Source organism: Triplophysa dalaica, chromosome 3, assembly GCF_015846415.1.
Source record: "Triplophysa dalaica isolate WHDGS20190420 chromosome 3, ASM1584641v1, whole genome shotgun sequence".
NCBI classification, from domain to species: domain Eukaryota; kingdom Metazoa; phylum Chordata; class Actinopteri; order Cypriniformes; family Nemacheilidae; genus Triplophysa; species Triplophysa dalaica.
In genome coordinates this window covers 20,446,226-20,462,931 of record NC_079544.1, presented here as the reverse complement: position 1 = coordinate 20,462,931, position 16,706 = coordinate 20,446,226, and the positions used below count along the sequence as shown (strand labels likewise).

The 16,706-nt window shown below is 38.7% G+C and overlaps 1 protein-coding gene across 3 annotated transcripts in view; it reads right to left on the bottom strand.

Moving 5' to 3' along the window:
• gpc5c (glypican 5c) overlaps nt 1-16,706 on the bottom strand; it is a 106,249-nt gene that overhangs the window by 87,097 nt on the left and 2,446 nt on the right. For 2 of the 3 annotated variants that reach the window (XM_056744610.1, XM_056744611.1), the window contains exons 1-2: nt 15,448-15,770; nt 5,438-5,599 (exon numbers count right to left, since the gene is read on the bottom strand). In XM_056744610.1, coding sequence (XP_056600588.1) covers nt 5,438-5,599; nt 15,448-15,604 — 319 coding nt within the window. In that variant the 5' untranslated portion in view covers nt 15,605-15,770. Of the gene's footprint in view, nt 1-5,437; nt 5,600-15,447; nt 15,771-16,706 lie in introns of those variants that run through there. The other variant, XM_056744612.1, reaches the window with a different exon arrangement.

The following is a 16,706-nucleotide window of genomic DNA, read 5'->3' as shown; positions in this document are numbered from 1 at the left end:
GTCCAAAGCCGATGTGGGGAATTGCTGTGTAAACCAAATCGTTCTTGGAAAACAACTCCTTTGACATATTTGTGTAACAACAAACAAAATCAATGAGCGCAATACACGCCAGAGTTTCTTTTGTTTTGGAAAAAATACAACTGAAGAATTTAAGCCCACTAACAGCTCTGAATAAAAGCCAATCAGGTTTAGAATATGAGAGGTTGGGGAACTTGGGTTCCTCAAAGGGCAAAAAATAAAGAATGTCATTCTACAGATGTGTTTTCTTTTGAGTGGAAAGCAAAACATTATGAAGAATGAACCGGTCAATCTTTCCCATGCAATTACAAATAGGGATTGAAGTACATTTTTTGAAAAGTTCTTTTGTGTTCCACGGAAGAAAAAAAGTTACACAGGCTTGGCACGACATGAGAGTTAATGACAGCATTTGTGGGGGAACGACATCTTAAATTTTCAATGTTTCCAACTGGACACTTTCTTCATGTTCCAGCTCTTCAGACATGTCGTGAGATGACTACTGCAGGTCTTTCTCATGAAACTCATTCCATTGCCATGCTTTAGGAAAGACTGAACAAAATCACAGGAAATCAAAACATCCACTCTGTCCTGATGCTGGGACAACCTAATGATGTTGGATGAGATGAGGAGTGAGGGTGGAGAGTCATGTTTGGATTGTGTGTTCGGTTGTCCATTTCAGTTTGAGGTAATGATGTGAATAATGACACTCGAGGAAGTTAGACGCCAACTTAAAAGGCGTGTGAATGTGGCTATAATGGCACTCATGAGAAGATACCACTCCCTTTCTCCCTGGACAGCCCCTGGCTTACACATTACTTCTACTCCTGTTTTCTTTCCTTTCTCTTAAAAACAACCATGATTAGAGGTTTTCACTATTGTTTTTGCTCATACTTGGGGTTAGATGTTTTAAAAAACCTCAATACATAAAACTTTTGTGCTTGACCCATCCTGCACAACAGATATGAAGGATAACTCAAATCATGTGGCTTGTTGAGATGCTTATTACCTTTATACACGCCTAAAAAAAACAATGTTGGCTCAAAAAGGGACAAGCAAAACCGTTGAGTTGTTAATTAACCTATGATGGTCAACCTATTTCCTTGGTTAACTTAACCCAACGGTTCGTCCCATTTTGACCCAATGCTCGGTTGAAAATAACCCTTCATTTTTATGCAAATTATCAGACTTCATCTATAAGGTAGACCTAAGGTTAAGTATGAGAGCACCAGGATTTTTTCTAAATTTAGGCATTTGGCTTATTGCCCTTGGGCTATTAAACATCCAAGCAAGTAGACTTAAAACTACATACGCGAAGAATGTTTTCCTGGTATTCCTTATTAAAGGGACAGTTCACCCAAAAATGTCTTCATTTACTCACCCTCGAGTTCTTCCAAATCTGTCAATATTTCTTTCTTCTCATGAACACTGAGAAAGATATTTAGAAGAACCAAACAAGTTCTTGGAAACCATTGACTACCATAGTTGGAAAAATTTCTTTGAAAATTTCTTTGTTCTGTTAAATTCTTCCACATATCTTTCTCTGTGTTCAACAAAACAAAGAAATGATACAACCCAAGGGTGAGAAAATGATGGCACACATTTTATTTTTCGGTTAACTGTCCCTTTAATTTACTAACAGTGCAAAAACAGTTTCACAATTACATAAAATGCTTATAAAACACACTTCATGTTACTGCAAAACATTTAGAGAACGTTCTGAGAATGTTCCTTTTAGCTAGGGAGTTGCTAAAACCAGGTAAACTATGAATTAGTCGTAACCAATGAGCCGTTCTCATTCAGGAAAATAACATGTGACTTAACTACCAGATGGAATTTCAGGCTTCTACAGCTGGAATAAAGCCCTACTAGTTGAACTATAACTTCTTTACTAAATCTGGTTAAATCTAACTGTTCAAGTGCATTACAATTCAAAAGTAACATTTATGTTACTTGCTGAAGAGCTCAGCGTGTGTTCTTTAGAGAGCTGCAGACAGCCGTGCGGCTCTAAATTCTCTACCCTTTGTCAAGTAAACAACAAAAGCATTAATTCAGTCCTGATCGGTGAACAAGGATCCAGCGTCATACTCCAAACACCAGCATCCATCTCACGATGATACAAGTAGTTTAGGATCCATCCATTCCACAGTTTCCATGGAAATGACCAAGCAGGTGCATTGCGTGTGAAGCCACCGGATTTCCTCAGCGGTACAGTATGAGCACGGTTTCCTGTCTTGAGCCCACTCGCTGTGACATCAGGCGCTGCGTCAATTCCAGCCAAACTTTTCTCTTTAGGGGACACGAGTCGTGGTCCAGGTCCAGCTGAGGAAGTAACATGGCAAGGTCAATTAGTCAGTGGATAAATCTACTCTCCTATAAAGCCAAATGATCTGTAGGAGGAGAATGCGGAGAAGGAGGGAGACTCCTCAGAGACTTTACAAGTCATGCGATCACTGATGAAGACACAGGAGAGATGAATAAAAAAAGAGAAATGAAGACCAGACAAGGAGAATGAGGAAGAGAGAAGGGTTTCCCGAAGCACAAATGGTCTCAAGAAGGAATCTATTGACACTGCTTACAGCAATAAGGATTTTTACTAGATTTTCATTGAACAACATTCCAGAACTGTGTGGACATCTGTGTGGACATTGACAGACTGTGTTTGACGTTCATCTACTCTTTTCCTTTATATCCACTGGTAGAGTTTAAAGCTATCAATGCAGCGATCATGGAAAGAAATGTAGAAATGTGTTTCATTTTATCACTGACAGTGGTTTAAACTTCAACACATTTTTATAATTTTGTGATTTCTCTCAGCTTCATCACAGCACACATTCCTCAAAGAACAAACCATCCTAACTTAATAAATATAAAACAAACATCCACTCTCACGCTAACAACACTAAAGATAGATTATAAGAATAACCATTCTGGTGAACTTCCTTTCTGATGAGAAACAAGGCAAATGGGAAGAGACCGACAAACAGAGAAAGACACATAAGCCAAATTGCTCGAATGAATGCATCAACTTAATCAGTTGTTGTCAACTGATGGGCCATGACCTAAAAATGAGACTCAGGTCTGTTCTGATTTTAGAACTGATTAGATCAAGAACAACAACGGGCGATTCACATTTAGTCTTTTGCAAGTTCGTTATTTTAAATGTATACAAATAGGGAGCGACGCGCACATTTTTCTAGCAGTGTCGGTTCTGCATCGAGACGTAAATACTTCAACTTTACAGAGTGCAAGCATTTGACAACAGAACATTGCTCAGCTCTTGTTTCCTGCAGGGTATAAGACGCGAAGTGTGAATCGCCCCTAACTGTAAACAAGTAAAAACCGGATAAGTAACCACACAAAAGGGCAATATGTTTCTTCTAAGCATTTTTTTTTGCAGCTAATGAATGATAAGATCATGACAGTCAATCAAAATCCATTAAAGTTTAAAGAGCTCACACATTTAAAACGTGAAAGTGCAGCATTTTTAAAGGTGCAATAAGTAAAATTAGCGGCATCTAGCGGCGAGGTTGCGAATTGCAACCAACGGCTCATTCCACCGCTGACCCCTTCCATTCGACACAGGACTAATATGTCGCCACACGATCGCATCTTTGCCAAAGGAGATAATGTATTTACACAATGCATTCTGTATAGATGTTTGGGCTACTGCAAAAGGACAAAGAATTGATTGAGCAGCAAAAATTAAGGCATCTTCATTGTAACACACAGAAAAGAAAAACAATGTCCAGTACTGTGGTGTAACTGCTGCTAGATCTTGTTAGCGTATCGTGTTGGTCTGAATTAGTGCATGTAGTGCTCATTCATTCACACCCGAGCTATACATATAAATGAACTGACAGAAGACCTTAATAACAACCGGTTCTCTCCGCCAAAGCAAACACAAGCCTGTGTATGACCGAGATTCTTTAAAGCCCTACTGCGGATTATGGTTTGGCCACTGGGCTAGACACACTTGTGAGACTGTGGGCAAAAAGACTTCAAAAAAAATAACTTTATATTATGGAATAATTAAGACTAAACGCAACTAGCTCATACTTTCCTAAAAGACAAATCCGAGGCTTTGATCAGGACGATGGCTCCGTCTTCACATAACCCAAGATGAAACTCTATAGCATCTCCACTATTCACAGGCTGCCAAACCACACGGAACAAAACCGTTGTGCCGTCTATATCGATTAAATAAGCCCAAGACACAAAAACAGGTACACAAGGTTGCCAATCCATACGAATGTAGATCTGTTTGGTGCAAGCACTGTTTTATCTGGAACCAGTATCTCATGTCCAGATGAAAGATGTTGAGATTATACAAATGGTTAAAATAAAATAATCCAGCCAAATGTAAGTGCACACATTCATTTATCGTCTACCTATTCATTAATCCTTGTACAGCTCATTCATCTATCACAGGGGACTGGACAAATAATGCTCACTACCCAAAAGCGTTCATGGAAGACACAACATGAAGATTTTTCATGTGTAAAATGATAAATATAGCTGTTTTATAACACAAAGTATTGTATTGGTGCCTATAAATAAATTATTAAATGTCACATTTAATCTTACCCCGAATAATTTGAAACTGTGGTTTATTTCTAACATTCAAACTATTTTTTGGATAGAAAAATTACTAGTAAGCCATTTCAAAGAAGACGTGTCATGTGGATAGTTGGCAAGTATACCACACATGTGTTCTATGGTGTGACAGCAAAGATTTATAAAACAAACTTTTAATAATATATAATGTTTTAATATTATAATCATATTGATAATGCGATTTTAAGATTTACCTGCAATTTACCTAGCTAAATTTTCACTGTTTGTATATCCAGCAGCGGAAAAAAACACAGTTTCAAAGACCAGTTTGTCTGAATTTACTATTTATAGGTAAGGGTTTAGGTTAAATGATTATTTTTTGCTTATTCTGTGAACTCATAACAACATTTCTACCAAATTTCAAACAAAATATTATTTCTATTTGCATTTTTTTTGCAGAGAATGTAAACTGGAGGAACAGGTAAAAACAACAGAAGTATTTTCACACCTCAAATACTTTTAAGCAACAGTAACATTTGTATGTGTATTTAGGATTTTTTTTAGGGTTGTTTAACCTGGATTTTTATCACAGTTCTCATGTGTTTTGTCATCTTTCAAATTACTGTTGGAAGAATTTCTGTCATTCCCCAGGTTGATTTTCTTAAAATTTAACAGTCACGATATGAATGACCAATATACATGAAGGAATGCTGATTTACTGAAAAATTGGAATGATCACTTAATTTTTGCATCTGTATACTAAATATTCCATACACCCTTAGAATCATTTTAGCTATATTGCCCTAGCATTCGGCGTTTCACCATCCAACCATCCATCCATCCATGCATCCTTTCATCCATCTACCCTGAAAAGCAGTGGTATGTGTAGAGATGAGATATTTAATCTCAAAGCTGTATGATCTGATGTTCTGGGTGGTGTCTCTCAGGACCGCCGCTTTATAGCTCTCTTCCATTTTCCGTGTACAGCATGACGGTCCAGTGTGTTTGCACACAGACAGGTCCACATCTAAAAAGGGGAAGCAGACAAGAGACATTTGTTAGACAGTATTTACTTTTAACATTAGCGCACAGTGTAGGTTATCAAGTAGGATGACGATAGAATATACAGTTAGCTAAAACCAAAACTCAACCAAACCGTACACAACACAACCTAAATTATACATACACACTTCCCATGATCTCTGATGTTAGGCCTGTGAAAGAGCGTCATGCCATTTCCGGGCTGTACAAATGTCCTCATCGCACTTTATGACTCAAGTATGACTCATGGGACATTAATGAAGATCTATGAGATAGGGTTTCATTAGCTGCACAGGCAGGCAGACACCGGGAACCGATTCGGGTCAACTGAAAACCACAAGCACCTGCTCTTCAGGAAAACATGACTAACAGTGATCCCGTTTTAAAAATCGCAGGCTACATGCTGCCAACAGCATAACAGAAGTCACCAAGACCTGTCAATTAAAGTGATGGTTCACCCAAAAATGAAAATTCTTTCATCATTAACTCAAACTCTTGACATTTCAAACTAGTATGAACTTCTTTCTTCTGCAGAACACAAAAGAAGATACTTTGAAAAAGTACAGTGGTACCCATTGACTTCTTTTGCATGGACACAAAAGCACTGCAAGTGAATGGGTAGCTCCCCTGTTTGGTTACCAACATTCTGCGTGTTCTGCAGAAGATAGATGTTCATCCCCATTTGAAGTGACAAGAGGCGAAGGGGAGTATATGATGACACAATTTTCATTTTTGGGTGAACCTTCCCTTAGATATTATAAAAAATACTTAAGTTAAACAGCTTTTATATTTATTATGTTTAAAGATTTTAAAGGCATCTAGAAGACCATCTGGAATCCTCTTTGGCATCCTTCTCTCCTAAAGCCCTAATTAATAAACGATGGAATGAATTCAGCTCCTAGCAAGTAAATTAGGACCCCAGCAGGTGTCCATGGTTCTGCCCGAGTAGACACTTCCTCTGTTTCACTAGTCTATGGTTCAAAAGCAGCTTGATCCCATAATCACCATCAGATGACAAATCCCATTCTCTTGATTGGCCAAACAAAGTCTTTACTCTGCTCATACTGGTGACATCAAGACCACCATTGACCTCGGGGTGACAGTTAACATTTCCACCACAGGTCAAGCAGAACACTGCCTCACAAGTAAGATGTAGCAGAAGCCTCTTTCAGTACGAAACGAAAATAACTTTGGTTTATTTAAGTTAAGACTTCAGCAATTTCCTCATGCTTTCTGCCCGAGAAGTTCAGAAGTAACTTTATGGGCAAACAAATTCATTAAAGTAGCAACCCAACTGATGTATCCCTTGGCTCCCCTGAAATTCTGTACGGCAGCTCTCTCGTTGCTTTGAAGTGCTAGCTTATGCTGGAAACAGCAGGATGTTTACCCACAACTGATGTGCTGTTTTTGGGATGAACCCTGTTGAAAGAAAACATCTCTCAAGCGTCCTGGCCAGCGCACCTGCATTTCTCCAACCCACAGGCGTGCGGCTCCAGCGTTTGGCTTTGTGGAGCGCTGGCTGGCATTTGTGCCAACATTAAGAGCGCAATAGACGGATGCCAAGGAAAAAGGGGGATTGGTGGATTGGCCGAAATTAGACGAAAAGGAAGGAGTGTTAAAGGTTTTACAGATGCTTATACAGACTCCAAGTTTTGTTAAATCGAAATCTACAGTCAAGCCAGACAGAAGCTTCGATAACCGCTAAATGCAGCGGTCACAGACAAGTGCTCGAAGCCCAGAAACCTCATCCACATACTCCAGGGCCTACACAATGTGCGCACACATGTACAAACCGCTGCACGTCCACGTTAAAACTAACATGGATACCTCAGAGACGCATCTAATATGTACACAGGTTCCTAGTTTAGAATTCCTGGCTCAGGTACACGCAGTTGGGTCAAAACAGCAGCTAAATCCTAGCCGGCCCACAGCAAATCAAACATGGCAGAAGTAGTCTAACCTTGACCTGGCCATTAAAACATAAAATATTTTTTCTGAACTGGGCTGTGATGACTTAGCAAACAAAGGCACATGAAGGCTACATTTACACTGTTATGCATGTGGCAGACAGTTTTAGCCAAAGCAACTAGCAGATTTCTTTGCTATAAAATGTGATGCTAATGACTCAAATAAATGTGCACATAGCACTTTAGAAAGTGGTAATTAATAAAGTATAAAATATTTCCTTGCAGTTTAACTTTTAAAAACTCAAGTCAAGTGAAAGGACCAGTCAGTAAAATGTAGCTGCATCTTGCAGTGAAGTTGGGATTTGCAACCAACTGAACATTCCCCAGAAAAAAGGTGGCTGACACAGCACTATAATGTTGTCACGTTTTTGTTCCATTACCAAATGAGATAAGGTATGAAACACGCTCTGTAGAGTTAATAGACCCATAACAAATAAAAATAAGCATTCCTGTAGCTCAGTGGTAAGAGCATTGCGTTAACAAAGCAAGGTAGGTTGTGCACAAACCTATGTATATGCGTAAATGTAAATATAACAAATCAAATATTCTTTTGACCTTCTTTCAGTCTGTAGTTTTGTTTCTCGCTCGCCCTCAATACTCGTGCATGGATCTTAACATGCATTATAAAAAGCTCATTCTCACCACATACTTCAGAAGTCAGATTGCTTTGTAAAGCTGTTAATAGTTTTAATAAAGTTTAACTTTAGGTGAGCCAAGGTGAAACTTGAGTTAAAACGCACAATGATAATCATATTAACATGCTAAACATACTAAAAATGTGCATCTTATAAAGAGTAAAGAACCACAAAGATCTACAGTACAGATCACATGAGCACCAGTGTATAATACCAGTCATATACTTGTACTCTCATTGTTTGTGTATATATTCATACTACATTGTTATACATGTTCAGTCGTTCCTGGGACATTGAGGATCACAGATCAGTTTTAATCTGCTTAAAAGTGGAGAAGCTTCTCTCTGCTGAAGCAACAGTGATAGGCAATGTCAAAAGTAAATGCAAAGTGGGTCTTCCTCCTCTTCAGATGTTTCATTTTGTTTTTTAGGTAAGAATGTTGTAAGTTTTGGCAAACTATCAGTATTAGATTTCTTTTGCTTTCTTTCGTTTTTAAGCACTGCTTTGATACGTGCGCTTCATTGCGTATATCTGAGTGTCTAAATCAAGCGTTACAAGATTTTACCGCTTGTAGCCAAAAAGCTTGCGAGGCCCAACGCATTTGAGTGGTTTGCGTGGTGGTTAAAGGAATTGTTCACTTTCAACATACATTTTCATGATAATTTACTCACCCCTGTTGTCATCTAAGATGTTCTCTACATGTATTTTTTTTCTTTAGTCGAAAAGAAATTACGTGTTTTGGGATGAAAACATTCCGGGATTATTCTCTATATAGTGAACTTCAATGGACTCCAAACGGTTGAAGGTCAAAATAACAGTTTCAGAATAGATTCAAAGGGCTTTAAACGATACCAGACAATGAATCTTATCTAGCGAAACTATCAGTCATTTTCAAAAAAATGAAATAAAAGCTTTAAAAAAACACAAATACTCGCCTTGCTCTGTTCTCCAATAGTACCGAGTCAGTGTTTACAAATGTTGAGAAAGAGGACCGTTAAAAAGTAGTTGAATGTTCAATGACACGTATTCAATTGTCTTTGTGTCAGTTTTTGGTTGAAAATTGTAATTTTGTGTGCGTATCCTTGGTTCCGCCTACGCCAAACGTGACCATTTCTACGTAATACGTTATGCATATGATAACATTAAATATGGTTAGCATTTTAATGAACTGTAATAAATAAATGAAGTAGATCAATTTAAGAAAAAGAAGTTATAAGATATAGAATTATTATGGGAGATTGTTACCATAAAATATATCCCTATTGTGAAATAAAATTACTGATTCTGTGAAACAGATTTTTGCCCATTTAGCCAGGGGTCCTACCACAATTGTTTGAAATATCTGGATTATTTTAATACTTCCAGAAGTTATGTATAGTCAAAGTTCTAGGTCAGTGCAGTTAGCACAGACTATCGAGACAAAAGGAGTGATGCCTTCTTTTCCTAGAAAGAATGTAAAACATGCTGGTTATATCATCTCGTGTTTTCAAATATATTCTGATATAAATAAATTTACAAACTTTAAGTATAAATATATTGCAGATCAAATTATTAAGCGAGTTATCAATTTTTTCTTTAATATCTTCAGACTTCAGACACACAGGATGAAGAGGTGGAGACTGGGTCTCAAGGAGAAAACTGGACAGATTGGACAGTTTAACAGGGGACTTGCTGAGACAAACAACCCAGCAAGCCTCTGATTTGATAGAAAATGGCATTTTCTGCACTACAGCCAAAAACATAAGAAAACTAATCTTGACATTTCTGTCCTTAGCAGATGCTACTAATGCAAAGAGTCATTGCAATCAATTTATACTTCAACACACGTTCACTTGGAAATCGAACCCTTGACACCACAGTTGATAGTGCCAAAATCTGCCAGGTGAAAAATATTATGCGATACATTTCTAAGTTTTATCAAAAGCAACCAAAGCAAAAAGTTTACCTTTGACATGATTTGCCTTGCTAAATGTGTTGAAAACAGTTCATGGCACATCAATTGCAGGACTTGAACCAAGAACCTCTCTCAGCTAACATCCCAGATTCTTTTACAGTGCAGAAAGTAACATGCTTTGGCCTACACTTCTGGATGCACTAAAAGAGGGTATGCTGAGGGCATAGAGACGTGATGAAAGCAAGCAGGTGTTGAATCCTGTCTGAAGTCTGAAAAATCTAAAGAAGAGTAAATATGTACAGACTTGGGTCTTTCTTCCTATGCCAGAGATTGAGGGCATGAATGTACTGGCTGTTTGAAGCAAAAATAATCCTCATCTAATGCTCTCTTGATGTTCCACACACATTAATACATGTGTGTTTTGTGAACATTTGGCATTAGTATTACTGAAAGAATGTAACAAATAGCGCTTAGAAAGTAAAGAAAATATTTGAATACTATATTTTTCATCATCCTGTTTATCTTATCCATAAGAAGTTATTTTCTATTTACATGTTTCTAAGCACATTCGGTTTCTAGATATGAAAAATCACATCATGCCATTTCACATTAGAACATTAATATTCCCAAAATAAAACAAAGTAAATCAAATATTTACATGCCATATGCCCTGCATTCAGCAACTGCATAAACAATTGTAAAATATATTTTTTCCATTACTTACATAAACAAGCTCAGCCAAAGTTCTGGAACCTCAGACATCAGTAACAGTGTAGCGGATATTGTTGGATTAAATGGCTTATGTCTAAAAGTGGTTCTGAATCAGCAAATAACCAATCTACTGATAAAGCAATGCAGTAAACATTCTGTGAGTCAGACGTCTAGAATCTGAATAAAGCGGTTGTGTGCATTTGTGGAGGAAACAATCACATTTTTTTTGCAACTGACTGGATCCTGACTACTGGTCAGTCTCCATGTGAAAGGCTTAGCAGACAGAGGTCATAACTTAAAAAATAATCAGTTGATACGCAACTTTAATTAAGTAAAGCACTTTCAACAAAATTAAATGGTTGGCAATTCAGTAATGGGACTAGACGAAAAAGACTGAGCTGATGAACTGAAGTGTCCTTTTAAATAGTGGATTGCAACAAATCAAACGAAGTAGCACAATACCTGCCGAAACGAAAAGGTAAATCTTTAGGAAAATATTACAGTGCAATGCACAAACAACAATAGCGCTACCCTTTGAACTGCATTGGTTTTGTTTCCAAACGATAGAAGTGAATGGGTACTGATGTTTTTTTGGTAACCAATATTCTTCAAAATATCTTGTGTTGTGTTCGGCAGAAGAAAGAAAGTTAAACAGGTTAGAAATGACAAGGTGAGTAAATGGTGACAGAATTTTCATCTTGGTGGTGAACTTTAAACACACAGGCCATTGCTTCTATCTGTTTGTCTCATGGGATTAGTTATGAACAGTGCCCTTTCTGAAAGAGAACCTTAGGTTTCATAGGTGGAATCGCTGCTTTGCTTGGCACCTGATCTGAGAACAGCCAGCCAGCCTCATGCCCTCAGATCCTGTCAGCACTTCTGAAGAAAGAAAGAACCCAGATTTCAACCCACTGAACTCAACTTATTCAGGACCTTCACGTAAAGCAAGAACCCGCTCACAGACCTTTCTCTCTCCTAGAGAGCATCTTCGGGACAGAAGAAGTTTCACATAACATAGTTCTCTAGACAATACATAGACAGAACAACAGACAGAAGGACAGAGAGCTAAAATACAGAAAGACAGACAGATCTTAAGGTATCTTGAGTTTCTGCCCATCACTAATAGTGGCTGGAAAAATTCCTGCATGCCTGAGATTTCAGACTTTCGCTTAGAGCCTCTTGTTGTCTATGGCTGCTGTCTTGCATGCAAGCTGACCTCTGGGATTCTGTCTCGCTGCTTGATGCCTCTCAGCTGTCACCGAATGAGGGGACTGCCATGCCTGCATTTAAAGCACATATCATTTAATATCTGTTCCCTGCTGTTCTCAAACCAGGTTTAATGGAGCCAATTAGAACATAAAGAAGCATCGGATGAGAATGTGCCAGCGGATAAAAAAACACAAAGTTCAGCACAAAAATTCAACTACTACCGTACAACTTTTTTGCACTCAGGTTGCTGCAGTCTCAGCCTTATTATGCCAATTTGCTGTGGCAAATAAGTAGACTCTGAGTCCCGCACTTAACTGCTGATCTGAGAACAGTGCAGGGTTATTGGCTCAAGCTTGTGCTTTTGATTTTAATGAACTCATCACAGAGCTGTGTGTGCAACTTCCTCAAACCTGGCACGGTTGGGCATTGCTTCAGGGACCATACGGGCACTATTGCAATTGGCCTGCGGGTATGCTTAATAATCCACTCGCACGTTTCACTTCAGCATCCAAGTTAGCAGCTGATATTTCAGGGGCATCATTGACTACCATAGTAGGATCTTTTTTTTGTTCTATTGAACACAAAATGTCTATTTCAAACAATTTAGCAAAGCAAAAAGTTCTGTGGCACCTTTGACTACCATTTTACTCTTTTCTACTATGTTAGATGCCCCAAACATATCAGTTGCTAACATTCTTCTAAATATCTTTGTGTTCAACTAAACAAAGAAATGTATACAGGTTTGGAACAACTAGAGAGTATTTCCTGACAGAATTAAAATTTTTGGGTGAACTATCCCAATATCTTCAAGCTATTATCTGTCTAAAACTATAATGATCACAGGCAGAACCACTCAATATGATATATGGTTTTTACAGTTGTGCTCTAGCTTAATAGTTTTAGCTCCCAGAGAAATGTGCTGACAACAACATTCAGACAAACAAACCAGAGAGCTCATTCTAGAGCGCAAAGTACATATGATTCCAATTCATTAACAGACACACATTTTTTGGTGAAGCCGGAGGAAAGTTTTCGGGGAAGTCCATCTTACGTGCATATTACTTTGAATTTACAAATGTTTCAACTGAAACATCGAAATCGCCTACTTACATACTATGTAGTAGGCGAAAATGCGAATGAGTCATGAATAGTATGTCCGAAACCTCAGTATGCAAAAAAAAAGTAGACAAGAAATACCTGGATGGTCTACTTCTTCCGCCGAAATTTGTGAGTGTGGATCGGATGGACACTTATCTATCCCATGATGCCACGGGAGCTGAGCAATGGTCAAATTTCAAAAGTAAATTAAATAAATATAGAGGAAAACTTTGAGGCAGACGTCTGTTTTTAATGTAAGTGCCAATAAATGTATTTCTGGTGACTAAATTATGTTTTATTCGATGCTCACGTGTAGGTTGTTGTTAATACGTCATTGGTCAAAGAGCGAATGGGTCACATGACCATAAAACATGGCGATCACAGTCCCTGCGTTCCAACTGGGATATATCTCTCTCCGAAGGACCCTTCGGAGTGACAACTATCATGGCCGCCATACTGAAAGGTCGTTCCAAGCCAAAGTGCTTATTACTGGCCCCTTCAGAATAAAGAATTTCGATAGGTTCAACTGATGGTCACTTCAGGCTCCATTGATTCTTTGCTCAAATTCTTTGCGTGGTGACGCCGCCTCCTCATGGGAGCAGGATGATGATGCAGAAGGGCACTTCACGTAACAGTTGGTTGGTCCCCTACACCCTTTAACCCTTTAACATCTCACTCTGGAGGGGAAAACATTTGAAGGGCTTAAGGATGAGCCCTTCGAAATGGAACGCTGAGAGAATGTCCAGAATGTTTTCATACTACTCCCACTCATACCATATAGAACGTATTGTTTTAAAGGCTGATAGGTAGGTCAAATTCAGTACGTACTGTCACAATATGCGATTTCGATTCAGATTGGACGGTCGCGACATTTGCTGGTTCGTTTTTCAGATATCAACCTATTGAAACTAATAACACACAGTAACCCAGATGCAGCAAATCATTTTGACACTTTTTTTGACAAAATAAATATAAATATGTCTTTAAATAACATACATGACATTAAATTTACAAATGATTAAACCAAATTGCCTGTTCGTGACATTAGAACTTTGTTTCTTAGTAAATGGCTTTTCCTTGCAGAGGGTCTGTATTTGGTAAAACTTATCTAATAAATTATTTCAAAATCACATTTCATTTCTAGTTTTTTTCTTACATAAACAACACCTTAGAAGTCTGATACTACACCTAACGCATCTGTCTTCACTACCAGACTTCATTAAAACGACTGTCACACTATTCTGTTGAAAAACATCCACACAACTGTTTCAGGTGTGCTGGATGCAAACTTCGTAGGTAGATCCCCAGAAGTAGATGTGAGGACCCCATCATAAGAGAACAGGTTCAGTCCCAGCATATTTGCACCCAGTGAGCTCAGCCGCAGTCACTCGCTCCTGTTCGCTGAGTCATGCGTCAAAGCAGCTGGCTGAATTTATCTGTCAACGCTCATTCCCTCAACCTGACACGATCCTTGTCTGAAGACATATCATTTACAGTTATAGAGTTCAGGGCTTTACAGCAGACTTGAGCGTTCGACGCAACTCAAAAAAATGACAATGACAAATCTGAGACCACAGATCTATTAACAGAGAATTAAATTATTAATATTAACAGCCCCCTTCATGAGAAATAATAATGACATTTGACTAGCAGGCCTAAAGAGAACTCTCACAATGATGAACGAGAGACATAGCCCAATACTGTATTGGTTAATTGATATTTGATCCTCTCCCGGGGATAAAAGATGTGGTGTACAATCCTTAATTAATACAATGGTAAATACTTTAACAGCAATCATTTTGAAACTGAACCTAGTCACTGTACTGTCCCATAAAACACACATTTATGAATCTGCACACTTTTACCCAAAGCGACTCACAATGAAATGAATTCCTAAGTGTTAAGATATGTGCATTCCCCCATGACCTTGACATTGCTAGTGCAGTACTCTACCGGTTGGTGAAATTGTTCTTTACAACGTTGTAAACATAGATTGCATACTTTTCTTATAATAGGTCCTTAAGGCAAAATCTTAAATGCTCTCACTTGCAATTCGTTTTGGATTTAGATATTCTGCTAAATCAATAAATACAAGTGTAAACGCTTTATAGAAAAGTTTAGAAAGTCTCCTACACAGTTTGAGGTAGACCCATTAACTTGATTTCCCTACTGGTCTTGTAACTAGATAAGTGCAGTAAACTATTGTTTAACATGTAAAAATCGAAGCAACACATCACATTGAGTCAATTCAGTCACCGTTCAGCAAGAAAACACAACACTTCTCACATCAATAACAATCGCGTGGTCGCTATGCACTCACCTGTGGCAGGTGTTTCCGGTACCCATTTTAGCGGGCCGATCTGACGCACCTGGAACGCCGTTTTCACCTCGTGACAGCTGTGAGCGCGCACGGCGGACAGCGTCGCGAACTCCACCGCGAGCACCGCAATAATCCAACTCACGTTCACGCGTGACATGACGGCATTTCAGTGGGAAAATCAGCGGGGTGGAATTGTTTAATGATAAAAGTCCTGTCGCAAACCGAAAAGAAGGACAAGTCTTGTCTGTTCGCTCTGTGACTTTCACATGCTGCACCGGCTTTAGTGACGTTAAGAGCTCGCAAACCGAGACGAGAGAAGCGCTGCTGTCTCCCCCCGTTAACTGAGAGTGACATCGGATTCATTCAGCGTGTGAGATCATTCAGAAATCTCTCTCTCTCTCTCTCTCTCTCTCTCTCTCTCTGGGTGTTGGACTGAAATGATTTCAACAAATGATTCCATGTCAATTCTATTGTACTCTTGGGTATAAGTGCAGAAGTGTCGAATATGTTGTCGCATTTTACGTGTTGAATAATTCACTTAAATCTTTAAATGCGTAGAAAATGCTTTTTAACATTATAACGCTTTATAAGCGAACAAACGGGTGTGTTGTAGTCAGCATTTTAAGGTATGTATGTACATGTCGCTAACATATGATGAGGCGCAAAAGTAGAGGTTTGAACATTTGATGCGCCGCCTCCCTCTGCTGGACAAACAGTTTGCCAGCAAAAAAACTAGACATACACTTGCAGACTTTTTGAAAGTTTCAGATAGAGGAAACACACTAACTGATCAAATCTGCAGACTGGCGAAGACTTCCTGCAACAAATCCAGACTGAAAATCTGAGCTAAAGTCTTGTAGTGTATTTTAGCCTTAAGATGTCTTCTGGAAATCTGGAAAACATCAGCTGTATAAAAATCATCTGATCAAACATCTTGGAAAGGGCAGTTCCCTTTGAGAGAGGTCTCTCAACATTGCGTGAAATACTTGGGGACTCCCCTTCTCTAAACCTTACTGTAACCTTATTGAATAACGCCAACGAAATTGTAACTGGCCAATGTGGTCCAAGACGGAGCTTAGGGGTGTCAGACCTGCCTGAAACGCCTCATGTAACCACACCCTCACAAATCTACATCATTTTCGTGGTATGACATGACTTAGAGTGCCCAAATGTATATGCAGATAAGGTGGACGTACCTGTCATTACAATTGCTTTGGAACCTGAAGTTCCAAATGAAGGTGTAGAACCATCTCGAGGAT